The following is a 16508-nucleotide window of genomic DNA, read 5'->3' as shown; positions in this document are numbered from 1 at the left end:
AATCTGCTTCTCTGCACTGAAGGCAAGTTGCGAGTGTGGAGAGCATACCAGCAGCCCGCCTTAGATCAACTTTACCAAAGCACAAATCACAAAAACTAATTGAAAAATTTTGTGTTTCATTAAATTTTTATTGGGTGGGCAAGACTGGCGTTTGGGTGGGCTGAGCCCACCCCTGCCCATTTCTAGATCCGGCCCTGCTTCTGCCTAAATTCAAGATTTTTTTTTTCTCTCTCAGACATCTTCAGAAAAGAGGGGAGTGTTAGATCGTCTCAGCAGCCTCTTCAGCTCCAAGAAAAAGAAGAGCAGCAGCAGCAGGCAGAATTCAGACTCATCCACTGATGCATGTTCTCCAACATTAACACAATGTCAAGAGGATGAAGGGATAAAGACTCCAACTCCTTCCCGAAAAGATAGTGAGCTTACAGGGGCACGTAAGTCTCAAACAGGAGCAGAATGCAGTGACTCCTTCAGCCAAAGTTCCAGTCCCAGTTCCTCCAGCATGGCTTCATTTTTAATAGATGAAGTAGAAGTCCCATTTTCAGACAGTAACAGCAGTGGCAGAAGCAGTGTGAGGGAGATGACTGTGTGCAGGGTCAGCACACCCAACGATGAAAGGAATTCTGGAAATTTGACTCCCACCCCTCTGGACACTGGTACTACGACTCATACTTCTGCTGATTCAGCTTCAGAGTTAGGCTTTACAGAGTCAGTTGTGAAGGAAGTAACCAAGAGGCTGCAGGTTCATTTGGAAGAAAGCATCCAGAAGAATACAGAGGGTACAGTTAGCCCAACCCCAATCACAGCATTTAAAAGCACCCTTTCCGAAGGACCTCAGGTCCAAAAGTCAACTAATTTAACCTCGGGAAGTGTAGCGTCAAAGAAAACTCATATAAAAATTGGAGAGAAGAAGCACAGCATTGCAGTAACAGGAATAACATCAAGCTCTCAACTGCCGACCCCAGACCTCAGTGAACCGAAAGATGAAGACTCTCTAAACTTAGGGAGGGAAAACTCAAGAGCCACAAAAAAGGCTCCGATATTCTCTTCACATGAGAGAAAGGAAACACCCAAAGGTGATTCTCCTGTCCAGCTCCACAAAGCCATATGGGTGGAAACACACCTGGGAGAGGAGGAGGAAGTGGAGAGGGAAGGGGGGGAGGAGAATACAATGAAAGAAAGGGAGGAGGACTTTAGAGCAGACTCGCCTCCTGTACTGGCTATACATGTCACAGTAATTCCAGAGGACGACTTAGTCAGTCAGGTCACTGCAGACAGCCCCTCTACTCCCTCAGAGATTTTGCCTTCCAGTGGCAGGTTGCCAGAATCAGCCATCTCCTTGGCACCAACAGCAGGGGAGTTCCAAACAACCTTACCACAGCCAGAAGAGCCTGACACTGGTACAGACTCAAAGCAAAGTTCCTTTCAGGAGAAACGCAGACTGAGAGAAATTCGTGTTACACGGAAGACTGTGAATCTGCCTTCGAAGCACAAGGGTTTTGCCCAGAAGGTGTACATAAGCCCAGAGTCAAGTTTAGATGGGAATGAACCAACAGAAGAGGAATGCAGCGGGGATTCAACTTCAAACATTTTTGATACAGAAGAAGTGAAACCGTGAGTATCTGTTCATTTTCCTTTTCTGTGGTTATTGTTTAACAGTCCCTTTGATCCTGGGAGAAACTACAAGCAGGGGAGCTAAAGAGAGCTTTACTGACATGCAACCTGAGCTCTGAGTTCCATGCACCATTGTACCACAAGAGAATAATACAGGCTAATCCTGAACTGAAGCCTTGAAATATTTATATTCACTACATCTAATCAAGTAAAAATGACATTTACCTAAAGGAACCTTATATTGGCCTTAAAAATATTACCTACTAAACAATAATGGTGGTAAGAATGAATCTGGATTTTTTTTATTGCTTGGAGTTGAAATGAAGGTCACCTTTGTTGTGGCCTATGGTCTGTATTTGCTACTTGTACAACTTATTCATTACAGTACTTGATGGCCAACTTGTGACCCATGCCTGCACACTTCTGTTTCTTTTTTCCATGGATACTGTTAGACACGTGGCTAAAGAAAAAAAGGCATGGCATATATAGTGAGTCTTTTATCAAAAGACACAAATAATGGATAGTAGTGTTTTATTCACTGTGTACACCAAGCTTAAACATTCCTGAACACTGAGACTGATTTATAGTTTCAGAATTGCTGCAGGGGGATTCTTTGACCACATAGGCCTTTAACAGTGTTTTCTCCTTTGCCTGTGAGTAGTTGAACTCTGTCATGAATCTTTGGGAAATATTAACTTGCTGAAATTTAAACAAGAATCTTGGTGCCACTCTCATATCTGTGCTCTTATCATAAAGACTGGAAACAGGCTCTGGCTCTGTCCAGAGGTAAAAAATCCACCACCACCACCACTAAGGCTTCACTAAGTAACATGTTCATTTGCCATTTTGCCAAGAAATACCATTTAAAGCTACAACTTAGCAGTTTTGCACTTACGTTTGTGTAGGGATTAGTTGTTGCCCTGTTTCTCTTGTTTGTGTTCATATTGTCAGTAGCTAATGTTTTGAGACGGACAGCAAACTGTGTTATTGCTTACCAACAACAGAAGGCAAAGGTCTGAATTTTTTCTTCGTTGTTTTGGTACCTGTCTCATTTGGAGCTGTTGGTGTTGATTCATCATCTGCTTTTACTTGGCAGTCATTCTCAGTGTTAGCAGTGAAGAACCATACATTATTGATATTTAGCCACTGCCATGTCCCTACCATTGTAACTCCAAGCGATGCTTCAGCCTGTTTTGGAACCACCAAGCCATGCCAACATGCTTCTGATTGTAGTTACACATTTACTGTGAGAATGTACCAGTTGCTGCAGCCTACTCTTGGTCAGAAAGTAAGATTTTTTTTACCCCAGATTCTGAGCTATTATTTACTAGCATGTTGGTTGTTCAACAAGCAGAGTAAAATTAAGTTTTTTCTTGTTTGTAGCGGTGTAAGGATTGTTCTGATGATTTTTCAATTTAAGTAGCAAAACTACATAATAAAAATATTATGTTTCAAGTAATAGACCAGAACTCTAAATTTTACTTAAAAATATACAGAAGTAGGGCAGCACGATGGTTTAGTGGTTAGCACTGTTGCCTCACAGCAAGAAAGTCCTGGGTTCATTACTCAGCAGGGGCCTTTCTGTGTGGAGTCTGCATGTTCTCCCTGTGCTTGTGTGAGTTTTCTCCAGGTACTCTGGTTTCCTCCCACAGTCCAAAAACTTGTATGTCAGGTTGATTGGTGACTCTAAATTGCCCATAGGAGTGAGTGTGAGTGTGTGAGGTTGTTTGTCTCTATGTGGCCCTGTGATGGACTGGGGACCTGTCCAGGGTGGACCCCTGCCTTTCACCCAAAGAGAGCTGGGATAGGCTCCAGCCAGATCCCTGTGGCCCTGGTTAGGAATAAATGGATAGAGATAATGGATGAATGAATGAATATACAGAAGTATTATTGTTCTTAAATAAGAAGGGTAAAATACTTCATTTGTGGGAAAACTCCTGTCAGTGCATGTGATTATGTGAAAATGATTCTTATTTTGCTGAAAATTGTGCAAGTACAGTATGTAATTAAATGTACTTAGTTAGATTAAATGAATGATTGTTTATTATTTTTGATTGATTATACAGGTTACTCTAAAATATTTCTGTTAATACTTCGTTCTCTTTATCTCTTTGTTGACAGACTTCCAAGCCTCCAAAACAATAACGATGCACTCAAGCAAACTAACCTCCAGCCATTCACAACTGATGAGACTACACTTTCTGAGACAGACACACCAGGACCTCTAGTTAAAGAAACAAAGGACTTAGAGACTTCTGACTTTGATAATACCTCTCTACCCATGTACAAAGCAAAGTCACAAGGAGTTGGGTCTGGGGTAAGAGGCCAAGAAGTCACCCAGTCTACAACACTGAAACAAGGGCTTAAAGCAGCAGCAGAAAGTCATCATACCACAGCAAGTGGCATAAAGACCCCATCCTCTGCAGCTGGAAGCAAGGCCAATGTCACAACAAAGGTGAAGAGCCCCACAGAGAGCGCAAAAGTGGGACCTTCCAGTGATATTCCACCACAGAAGGAACATAGCAATGAGAAATCAGTTTCTATGTTGCCAACATTAAAAGAACATGGCACCAGTGGGTCCCCAAGTGCAATGGTTTCAAAGTCTAAAATTCCCAAAAGGTCAACACTGGATGCTGATTTGAAAATACCAGCATCCCCAGATAAAACATCAGTGGCTGATGCTTATGGGTCACCAGTTACTTCCAAACAGCAGAAACAAATACGAACCAAAGAATCTTTGAAGTCTCCAACCAAAGCTGGCAGGAAACCAGGTTTTGAAGAAGCTAAGGGAGGAAAACCTGTGTCAGGAGACATTTCTCCCACAAAAAGCACAAATAAGCCAGGAACAAAGCTTATTAAGGAAAAATCAGATGAGAACATTGACTCTGCAAAGGTGGTAAATGATGTGCAGACGGAGCATATGGAGTGTAGCGTTAAAACAGGAGACCCACCTGCTGGGGAAAGCATCGATGTCAAAAAACAGCAACAGAGTCATACGGAGAATAACGCCCCCATGGCATCTAAAACTCATTTGCCCATTTCATCTCCAACAAGAAAAAAGAGTGATGAAATGACACACACTATTGGCACCAACTATAGAAAAAAATCATCTGGTCAGACAGTCTCAGACAGAACCAAGAAGAATCCTGAGCAGCAAGAGGTACCTCCTGACGATAGTTCTGGTAGTGAGACACCACCTTCTCTCCCTGGAAGTCCCAAGAAAGGTGAGACAGCATGAATGCAACTTGTCATATACCAGGCAGTAAATTAGTTCAATTACTGTTTAAACGTCATAACTAAATCATTTAGTTCTTCTGTTGACAGTGAGTACATAAATGATTGATATTTGAGAAAGACTATAATTTGCCCTCTTCCCAAAAGTTGGATGAGAAGATTGATGCAAATTTCATAACTGTATTGTAAACATGAAGCTGGAACTAAAGACTGGAAATACAAGGAAACAACTAGCCTGGCTCTTCAGAATCTAGTTATTCTAAAGCCACACTACAAAATATTCTGGCACATTACCTCCTGTAAAACCACAATGTGTAGCCTTATATAGTAAACAGGACTCAACTCACATCACTAACTCGTTTTATATAGTAAATATAAAGCTACAGACGTGAGTGGTATCAATTTTTTGTCTATGGTCAGTCTTAGGAAGAAAGTAAATTAGTCTGTTTCCCAAATTATTGTAATGTTTCTGTAAGTCTTTCTGCCCTTTGAGATTATTTTTTGATTTATTAAAACAGTGTGTGTGTGTGTGTGTGTTTGTGTTTCAATACAGGAAGCATGCTATCAGCAAGACCATCCAAACAACTCTCTAAAAGAAGCATTAGCCATGAAGAGAATGATACTCCCATCTCTCCACCTCCCACCAAGCAAGAGAAATCTCTCTCATTAAAGCAACCAAAACACAGCGAAAATATCAAACAGCAGCCAAAGAGTCCAGTGAAGGATTCAGCTGATTCCTTATCACCAGTGAGCAAGCTCCCTACACGGGGTCAGAAAACATCCACCAAATTCAAATTCAGAAAACCTCAACATCCCCCACCTGAGACATCTGCTACATCTAAACAGGAATCAACTCACATTACTAACTCGCAAACAGTTGTCAAAGCATCTAACAGTACTGTACCAGATTGTGGGAAGAACACTGCCAGTGGTGACAGATTTAAATTAAAATCTGTGTCTACAGAGGAAGAAGAACATAAAGACCTCACAGACAAAGAGTCTATTCCCAGTGAAACCAAACTGAAAGGAAAGGAGACAAATAAATTAGAAGGCATAACCATCCCTACAAGGAAAGACATTTCAAAGATCAAACCAAAAGAAAACATTGATGTGATAACAGCAAACGCTAAGGTAGAAATTACACCAGTAGTAGAGCCAGTGTCTAAGGTATCGCCTAGCAGTGAGATTGTTAATGCTACTCCAACTCAATCACCAGTCACTGATTTAAACAGTGTTGGGACAGACAACCAGGGAAAACAGGATGAAGGCAAATTTAAAGTCAAAATTGAGTCTTCACCTGAAAATGTGGTTCACATTCAAACTGACAATACCACAGAGGAAAAGCAAACTCTGTTATTACCAGACAATTCTCCAGAAGTCGACATTTTAGAGAAAACTCAGATAATAAGTAACATAAAACCAGTTTTAATCCAGGAGAAAGAGACAGACTCTGTGGTGCTGGCTCAGGACACAATACCAGCTCATAATGATGTAATTGATACATCAGTCAAACCTGTTGTGGGTGACAGCTTACATTGTAACATAATGACCCAGTCTGATAAGGAACATGTTATGCCTGATAATATTTCCCCTAAAGAAACAACCAAGACCACTTTTGAGGAAAAGGTTACCACAAATAGGGCTCCTGCTCAATTGACCTTAAAAGACCAAGATGTTAAGCCAGATGATGTGCTTTCAGCCATTCCCATTGAAGTTTCAGTTGACGCTACCAATACAGAACAGCAAAAGGAAAATGAATTACTTAAGGATCAAACCACAGATACAGCTCTGGAAAATGATAGATTGCCCCTCACATTAGGCATAGACTCACTAAAAAATCTTGAGGTAAAGGAGAAAAGTAAAAAGGAGGTTGGCAGCAAACCACTAGAGGCTTCGAACATTCAAACAGAGACCGTGACTGCTTGTGAATTGCCCAAGAATGTTGGAAATCAGCTGAACAAAGAGCCTCTTTTACTAGAGGGAGGATTTGAAAGACAGGAGAAAGACTCAAAACCCAAAGAAAGGCATGCTGATGCAGCAGTGGAAAGCTTTGACTCACAGAACAGTTATAAGGAGGAGCCCAAGGGCATGACCATAAAGAATGAAGCAGAAAAAGAAATTGCAAAACCAAGGAAAACGTCAGATCTATCACCAGAGGAGAAATTACAGCCTGATTTAAACAAGGGAACACAGAAAGTGGGTACAGTTGCCCTGGAAGAGAAGAGGACAGAGTCAGCGCAAGCAAGAAGTGTACTCCATGAAACTGCAGCTGCTGTGGACAATACAAAACATGAATGTAAGATCATTATGAAAGAAAACCCAAAGACTGGCAGTAAGGAAACACAGCAAGCAGAGCAACACGTGAAGGCATCATCAGAGAAAAATGAACCGGAGCTTAAACCACTTCTAACCAAAGATGACAAGGTCAAGAAAGACAACAAAAATGAGGAGGACAAACATGCCAATGATGTAAAGGACAGACAGACTCCAGAAATAAAAACCGTTAGCACTAAAATTGTGGTTACTAAATGTAACAAAAAAGAGACGGGTTTACCTAATCAAATTTCAAATGACACTGCTGACTCTGAAATTAGCAACCAAGAGGACAAGAAAGCCATAACTGCTAGAGACCAAGATGAAGATATGCAAAAAACAAAGGAAAATTCTAATATATCAGCAGAACGCAAATGTCCGACTGCTGTGCTTGAACAGAAATCTGGTCCACATAAAACTCCAGAGAAGACAACAGAAAGTCATATTCTTCAAATTGATAAAACTGAAGAACTAATGTTGGTAAGCACTGCACCTCAGAGTGCTGAAGGCACTGAAGAAAAGCCTGGAAAAACTAATTCATCTCTAAAGGGTTTGGTGAATGATGCAGCAAACGTGAACACTACCACTGAAATTAACATTCTGCAAGAACAAAGGTCCGGTGTTGGAGACCAAAATGAGGACATAACTAAACCAGACAAAAGCAAAGACAGAACAGAGAAACAGAAACGAAAAAAAGAGACAACAGACAGCAAAAAAACTGATACAACTCAAGACCTTAGTCCTGTAAGTGCTTGTGCTGAATGCTCCAAAGAAAAAGAGATAAAGGATTCATCTTTAAAGAGTTTAGTAAATGAGACCAGAGCTGACACTGCTAACTCAGAAGCTAGCAACCAAAAGGAGTCTCTCATCATTACAGACCAAATTAAGGGCATGGAAAAAAGAGAGGAAACAGCAGAATCCAATCATCCAAACTCTCACCTAGAACAGGAACCAGAAACAGAAAGAACAAAAATCATGGAGAAGACAAGGCAGAGCCAAAATGTGAAAAAGGATACAACTCAAGAAACTAACTCTATTAGCACTAGTGCTAAGGGTACCAAAGAAAAGACTGAAACCACAGATTCACTGGGTAAGAGTCTGAATAAGACACCAACTGCAAATACTAATAGTCAAGTTTGCACCCAACAGATCCAGAAATCCATGACTTCTAGAGAGCAAGATGAGGACATTACAAAGCTAAAGAAAAGCAAACCTACAAAATCTGAAAGTCCAGATTGTGACCTAAAACAGGAACAAGTAGAAGGAGCTAAAGAGAAGACTGAATCAAAGGATTCATCAACAAAGAGTTTCGCACATGCCATTGTAATAGAGAATGCTAACTCTGACGTTAGCACACAAAAGGGCCAGAAACCTTCAATTGTCAAAGATGAACACACTGAAATGAAAAAATCAGTGCAAAACACTGATCAATCCTCAAATTCAAATGCTCCGAATGCTGAACAGAAACCAAAAACCGAAAAAAAGGATACAACTCAAGAAGCTAACTCTATAAGCACTAGTGCTAAGGGTACCAAAGAAAAGACTGAAACCACAGATTCACTGGGTAAGAGTCTGAATAAGACACCAACTGCAAATACTAATAGTCAAGTTTGCACCCAACAGATCCAGAAATCCATGACTTCTAGAGAGCAAGATGAGGACATTACAAAGCTAAAGAAAAGCAAACCTACAAAATCTGAAAGTCCAGATTATGACCTAAAACAGGAACAAGTAGAAGGAGCTAAAGAGAAGACTGAATCAAAGGATTCATCAACAAAGAGTTTCGCACATGCCATTGTAATAGAGAATGCTAACTCTGACGTTAGCACACAAAAGGGCCAGAAACCTTCAACTGTCAAAGATGAACACACTGAAATGAAAAAATCAGTGCAAAACAATGATCAATCCTCAAATTCAAATGCTCCAAATGCTGAACAGAAACCAAAAACCGAAAAAAAGGATACAACTCAAGAAGCTAACTCTATAAGCACTAGTGCTAAGGGGACCAAAGAAAAGACTGAAACCACAGATTCACTGGGTAAGAGTCTGAATAAGACACCAACTGCAAATACTAATAGTCAAGTTTGCACCCAACAGATCCAGAAATCCATGACTTCTAGAGAGCAAGATGAGGACATTACAAAGCTAAAGAAAAGCAAACCTACAAAATCTGAAAGTCCAGATTGTGACCTAAAACAGGAACAAGTAGAAGGAGCTAAAGAGAAGACTGAATCAAAGGATTCATCAACAAAGAGTTTCGCACATGCCATTGTAATAGAGAATGCTAACTCTGACGTTAGCACACAAAAGGGCCAGAAACCTTCAACTGTCAAAGATGAACACACTGAAATGAAAAAATCAGTGCAAAACACTGATCAATCCTCAAATTCAAATGCTCCGAATGCTGAACAGAAACCAAAAACCGAAAAAAAGGATACAACTCAAGAAGCTAACTCTATAAGCACTAGTGCTAAGGGTACCAAAGAAAAGACTGAAACCACAGATTCACTGGGTAAGAGTCTGAATAAGACACCAACTGCAAATACTAATAGTCAAGTTTGCACCCAACAGATCCAGAAATCCATGACTTCTAGAGAGCAAGATGAGGACATTACAACGCTAAAGAAAAGCAAACCTACAAAATCTGAAAGTCCAGATTGTGACCTAAAACAGGAACAAGTAGAAGGAGCTAAAGAGAAGACTGAATCAAAGGATTCATCAACAAAGAGTTTCGCACATGCCATTGTAATAGATAATGCTAACTCTGACGTTAGCACACAAAAGGGCCAGAAACCTTCAACTGTCAAAGATGAACACACTGAAATGAAAAAATCAGTGCAAAACACTGATCAATCCTCAAATTCAAATGCTCCGAATGCTGAACAGAAACCAAAAACCGAAAAAAAGGATACAACTCAAGAAGCTAACTCTATAAGCACTAGTGCTAAGGGTACCAAAGAAAAGACTGAAACCACAGATTCACTGGGTAAGAGTCTGAATAAGACACCAACTGCAAATACTAATAGTCAAGTTTGCACCCAACAGATCCAGAAATCCATGACTTCTAGAGAGCAAGATGAGGACATTACAAAGCTAAAGAAAAGCAAACCTACAAAATCTGAAAGTCCAGATTATGACCTAAAACAGGAACAAGTAGAAGGAGCTAAAGAGAAGACTGAATCAAAGGATTCATCAACAAAGAGTTTCGCACATGCCATTGTAATAGAGAATGCTAACTCTGACGTTAGCACACAAAAGGGCCAGAAACCTTCAACTGTCAAAGATGAACACACTGAAATGAAAAAATCAGTGCAAAACACTGATCAATCCTCAAATTCAAATGCTCCAAATGCTGAACAGAAACCAAAGACTGTAACAAAGGAAGTTATGGAGACAGCAGAAGATGCCAAATTACTTGAAAAATCCAAAAGTACCAAGAAACAGAAAAATGTGATTAGGGAATGTGTTCAAGATGAGAATAAAGTGGCAAAGCCAGATGAACAGCAGATAAATGCATCAAAGATGGATGTCAAGCAAGAGACAGAAACTGCTTTTGTAAAAGATGTATCTAGCAAAAAAGGTAGTGGAGAACCAACAGATAAGTCCAGTGTTATTTTAGAGAAAATATCCATTAGTACTGATGCTAAGCAAAATGAAGATCCAAAAGAAAAAAGAAAAACAGAAAATGTTTTGAAACAGGAATTGCAAATTTTGAGAGAGGAAAACATCCACAGCCTCAATCATCCACAAAGACCTGCACAGCCAACAATCAGTGAGCAACAACCTAGAGCTAATTCTCTTCCTGCTAGAGCGAAACCATCCATCCCATCTCAAAGTCTTCAGCTAAAGAAGGAATCTCCATCCAGCTGGTTGGATGTGGAAAGTCATAAAAAACAGAAAAAAGAACACAAAAAAAGAGTAAATGCATCAGCTAGTGAGGATGAATCTCTTGACTCTGATGACTTTGATGATTTTATCAGGAGCATTAAAGAGGGTGGAATTCCTTTCTCACTACCTCCAAAGAAACACAATCGTAAAAAGTCCCCATCTCCTTCTCCGCATTTTGCCATGCCTGCCATCAAGGAGGACCATTTTGAGAAGGTTTTTGATCCTAATGAATTCCAGTTTGGCTTGAGGAAAAACGACAAAGGTTTGAGGGACCCTTCCCCAGCTATGGTGATAAAACAAAAGGCAGCCAACAGGGGGGGACGAACCCTGAATAAACATGGACAAGACAATGCCCCGCCCACACCTAGAGACCAAATGAAAACACTTGGTGAGGTAGAAGGAAATGATGGCGTCAAAGAAGCAAGAAAAGAGGGACAAAACCATGGAGAGCAGCCTGGAAAACTGACATCAAGACTTGAAAGGATGTCCATCCTCTCAAGCTTACTGAGTTCCCCTCGGTGCCCCAGGAAGACAAAAGAGGAAACTACCTCTGCCTCAGATAGCTCACTTTCATCTGACAAACAGGACTTGCCATCCCTTCAAAAGCATGGAGTGGTTGATTCACCTCTGCCTGGTTTAAGTATAGATAAGGAGGGGGCTCAAAGTACAGATCAAGAATCATTTAAGGGTGGTGATGTAGGTACAGTTAGTGACTCAGTACTTAGCTCCACCTCTCCTAGTCTACCCACATTCTCTGAGATAACGCCACCTGATCATTCAGAGAGAAATCTTAGGAAGAACAAAAGAGAATCTGACACCTACCAGGGTTTGACACAGATGCCTAACACTAAACTGAATCCTAAGGGGAGTACTGTTATGGACCATGTACCAATGGCAGGAGTACCTAATGTGGATTTGGGGCTGAAGGCCCCTCCTGGACAGCCTCCAACCACCAACTACAGTCAGCAGAATTCTGAAAAGGGATTTTCTAATGTCATGTCAAAGGTAGGTGTTTGAGTGCTTTAAATGAAGAGCTCCAAAATTTCTGCCTGAATGTTGGATAAAACCTTGATGAGTTTTGACCTGCCAGACTTTTATATGAAGCACTCTTATTTCCTAGTTTATTTCCATAGTGATATGTGTCCTAGTTTCATATCCTGCTCTTTTGTTTTGAGATACTGTTGCAACAAAGTCATGAATCAGTTGCAAGTGAGGACAAGAGAAATGTCGTGTCAGTCTGGAATTTTACACAAGAAAGCTTTGCCAACATCTTCTAAAGCTCAGCATTAGACATTTGCATGGACATGCAAATAAAGCAGAACTATGCAAAAAAAAAAAAATGTTTAGATGAACTCTGTTCATTTCTCTTCCCTTAAGACCTTGGGCATTACCACTTAATACTACACTTAATTCTCTTCCAACTAATCAGACATTATACCCAACATAATGACCAAACAGGTAATTCTGCAGTTGCTAGTTGAAATCTATCCAGCCAAATACAATGTAATAAATATACTTGCATTTATCTGACAAGACTGAGGAGCTGAGCTAACAAAGGGTATATGATAAAAAGATGGACTTCTTTCTAGAGATATTTTGGCTCAAGATGTTTACAAATGAATTGTTAATCTACTGCATTAGGACTGAGGGTTTTTTTTAAACCCATGTTCAAATTCATAAATTGTAACCTTTGCTCACAGATACCTGCAGTAAGAGGGTTCCACAAAAGGCCTGGAAAGGTATGATTAAATTCGACACACATTTTCAACATTTTGTTAGTCAAAAACACTTTGTTGCAATTCCATTTCTATTTCTTGATACAGATTGTCATACATGAGCATGCCCAGTTTGGAGGAGAAGCATTTGAGTTTCACTGTGATGTAGAAGATGCCACCAAAATGAAGCTGTCCCCTGTAATCTCAGTCAGAGTTATCAGAGGATGGTAAGGGTTTCCTCAGTATAAGAATAGTATATAGAAAATGATGTAGCTGCTTAACTGTCTTAATCATTCGCACACAGGAATGAATGAGTTGTAACAGTTTCTGACTTGATTGACTTCTGTCTCTCTTTAGCTGGCTTCTCTATGAAAAACCTGGTTTCCATGGACGTGTAATTGCCTTTGAGGAAGGTCCTACAAACCACATAGTCAATATGTGGGCAGAGGAGGGAACACAAACAACACTAGACCAGATGGGTCAACCTGTACCAACAGCATCTATGGTCATAGGATCTGTACGACTGGCTGTTAGAGTAAGTTACCCTGTTAATTCATATTCCATCAAGGTTCGGATTTCTACTGTGTGTCCTATAATGTTAGTCACCTCATATAATCAATGTGGTCTATGTATTAATCAGATTTTTTTTTTTTTTGGTATCAGCCAGAAAGTGAATGGGAAAAATGTCTAATTCCAAAAGCTGTCGTCAAACGCCTGCTCAGCGTCATACTCTGCTTTAATTAGTTTTTTATCAGGAACTGCCTGATGAAGATCATTCAGTTGTATTTATTTTCTTGTTGTATAGGACTACAGCATACCCCGGATTGACCTGTTTACAGAGATGAATGGGCTGGGGAGGATAACATCTTACTGCAGTGACACTGTAGAGATTGGCTCCTATGGGATCCCACAAACCACTGGCTCCATCAAGGTCCATTCTGGAGTGTAAGTTCAGCTAAGTGTTGCCCACTGTTCCAGTTTCTATTGTTATTATGTCACTCATTTAAAGTAACAGGGAATGTATGTAACTATGTATGTGCTATATGTCCAGTGATGCAAATGTTTCCTTGAGTGTTCTTCTTTGGCTAAAAAGAATAGTACCTGGTATTTTTCAGCTTTCATTTGTATTTTTGGTAGCTTACAGCTAACTAATAGTTGAAAGAACACAAAGATGCAAATTTTCTGGAAGCTATACGGAATTCAGTGTGTGTAACATCTGTTTTCCATTTTTTAAGGAATGTAAACTGCAGGCTGTCAAAGTACTGGGGTTTTATCATGACTCTCATGCACTGTAACCTTAATTTATAGTGTTGAAGGTATTTTGAGGAACATTCCCACTCAACTCTCCCTTCCCTTCTTGCCTTCCCTTCTTTTCCTGTGCTGTCTTTGTGTACCTGTAGCTGGCTAGTGCACAGTGATCTGGGCTTTGGAGGTTTTGTTGCAGTGCTGGAGGTGGGGGAGTACCCTTGCCCAGAGACCTGGGGTTTCCCTGAGCCCTTCATTGGGTCTCTCAGACCCCTCCGAATGGTACAGTACTTAAAAAATGAATGTCCTCTATGTTGGTACTACTGTATACTGTCATTTTGTCAACTGTCAACTGACAAATGAGTATCTCTTCATTTCAGGGAGCAATAAGGGTGGAGCATCCTAATGAAGTCAAGGTTGGTTCTGCATTACATAACTGTTCAACTATCATCACAAACTTTCAGATGTTACATTTGTTGTAACTAACCCTTAGAGAAACCCTTAATCTCTAAGTAACTCAAATCAATTTTTTTTCAGAAACAAACCAAATCAGATTTTTTTCAACTCAGATCTGGGCCATTTACATGTGTAAACTTAGATCTAATTCTCTGACAATGCTGTCATATCAGAATTTATGTGTTTTTAATATCTCATTTGAAGATATCTCCTGTCATTCTTATTTATATCGTAGCTGAAATTTTTTTGAGGACATTGCACAGTTTAACTGTTGCACAGGTGATACTGGAATTCTTGTACGTACGTGGTTCGTATTTTAGTTAAATCTGTGCGTTCATGGCAGTTTAGATCCTGAATAGTGTTCACACATGAGCTGGATACATGTCATATGAATCATCAGCACAAAAAGATTGGATCTGTCTAAAAAAAATCTGAATTTGTAGTCAGCTACTATGAATCACATAAGTTGAGTCTATGCATGTTTATCTGATTTGATTATCATTTTGTTCATAGCTTGGCTCAAATTCAGATGGGATTGGTAAACTGTTTAACTTGCATATGCATGTGTTTTTCAGTAGAAAGACAAATTTGTTTTGTACAAGTCTTAGGTGTTGCTGGGGAAGAGATGTGGTGTGATAGAATATTTCAATCTTGCAGTCAAAATCGACTGTGGAGATGAGCTGTTCACTGTGGGAGTGGTTGTGAACAGTGAACAGTGGTTGTGCCTGTAGTTTAAAGTTCCTCCAGTAACTGACCCAAAATATGTTGTTTATTCTCATGGTTAAGGAATTAGGAGCAAATCAAAATGTTCCAGGGTCTATGAAACCACAGGAACTAAACTAGGAAATAAGCCCACTTTGTGAATTGCTAATTGTGTTTGCAAGTGAACAACTAAGTACTGTAGCCTTGCTCTAACTCTCTCACCAGCTTTGTCAGCCAAACATTCTGTCCTGATGTCCACCCATCGTCCTAATATACAAACTGTTGTCATCCAGGACAGCCCTGTTTGCATATGACGCTCATAGCATCCTCTCTATTTGTGCTTGACCACATAAATACTGTGTGTATGTTCAGCACTGTAAACTCCTCCCTATTTTTTTCTGAACTTCTGTAAGGACTTCTGAAGTAAGGACTTTTTTTTTTACACCTATAACTTTCATACATGAACTAAATTCAGTCCCTAGCTTCTCTGGTTGAAACCAACAATAAACAAAAGATTATTGGTCCCCAGGGAAAGTTCCTGAGTGGAACAGAAATAGCTCCAAGAGAAGGCTCAAAGACAAACTTTTTTACAGTGTGCGTGCAGCTTGTGGTACACTGACAGCTCTAACTTAGAGTGAGTATGGTACGTGTAGCTTGTGCACCACTGACAGATAGACAAATGTAAGATACATTATTTTAAGAAACACTACTTTTCACTGTTATCTGTGGAAAAAATAGCATTCTGCTTTGGTACAGGAATGAGCCAAAACACATCACATCAGAATCATATAAACACATATAAGGCCTCTGACTCATCTTTAACTCCTTCCTTTCCTTCACCTATCCAGGCCTTAGTGTTTGAGAAGCCCGCCTTTGATGGAGAGTGCATAGAGGTAGACAGTGATGTGTACAACCTGCAAGAACTGGAAAAGAAAGAAGCAGACAAACCTGATGAAAAAAGGAAGACGCTGTCTACAGTGGGGTCTATAAAGATACTTGGTGGTCTGTGAGTATCTCATGGAGTTAATATGAAATATGCCTGCTTTTTCTGCTGGCTGTGGCTCAGAAATGTTCAAAATTGTAGTAATTATTTTTTTTTTTTGTCCTTGAAGCTGGGTGGGTTATCAAGAGGCAGAGTTTGAGGGGAGGCAGTACATCCTGGAAGAGGGGGAGTATCCTCACTGCAGTGACTGGGGTGGATCTGAAGACGGCCTCCAGTCACTTCGGCCAGTACGCACAGTATGTATCACCTGAAATATTCACCTACAAGATCCTTGATTGGTCTTGATTCTGAATTTGGCACTGTTAATGTGGTGTTTTTGCACTTCTCCTGCTAGAGTTTAC

At 40.1% G+C, this 16508-nt stretch overlaps 1 protein-coding gene across 2 annotated transcripts in view; it reads left to right on the top strand.

Annotated features, from left to right (window-relative positions):
- The window catches only part of crybg1a (crystallin beta-gamma domain containing 1a), a 39342-nt gene that overhangs the window by 17262 nt on the left and 5572 nt on the right, over positions 1 to 16508 (top strand). For both annotated transcript variants that reach the window (XM_026300535.2, XM_026300617.2), the window contains 11 exons: positions 236 to 1611; positions 3733 to 4835; positions 5399 to 12051; positions 12747 to 12785; positions 12870 to 12988; positions 13119 to 13296; positions 13567 to 13706; positions 14162 to 14288; positions 14387 to 14422; positions 16013 to 16170; positions 16277 to 16403. In XM_026300535.2, the coding sequence (XP_026156320.1) occupies positions 236 to 1611; positions 3733 to 4835; positions 5399 to 12051; positions 12747 to 12785; positions 12870 to 12988; positions 13119 to 13296; positions 13567 to 13706; positions 14162 to 14288; positions 14387 to 14422; positions 16013 to 16170; positions 16277 to 16403 (10056 nt within the window). The remainder of the gene's footprint in view (positions 1 to 235; positions 1612 to 3732; positions 4836 to 5398; positions 12052 to 12746; positions 12786 to 12869; positions 12989 to 13118; positions 13297 to 13566; positions 13707 to 14161; positions 14289 to 14386; positions 14423 to 16012; positions 16171 to 16276; positions 16404 to 16508) is intronic.

The sequence above is a fragment of the Mastacembelus armatus genome, chromosome 22, assembly GCF_900324485.2.
Source record: "Mastacembelus armatus chromosome 22, fMasArm1.2, whole genome shotgun sequence".
In the NCBI taxonomy this organism is placed as follows: Eukaryota; Metazoa; Chordata; class Actinopteri; order Synbranchiformes; family Mastacembelidae; genus Mastacembelus; species Mastacembelus armatus.
The sequence above is the reverse complement of the archived record's forward strand: the minus strand, read 5'-3'. Positions and strand labels throughout refer to the sequence as shown.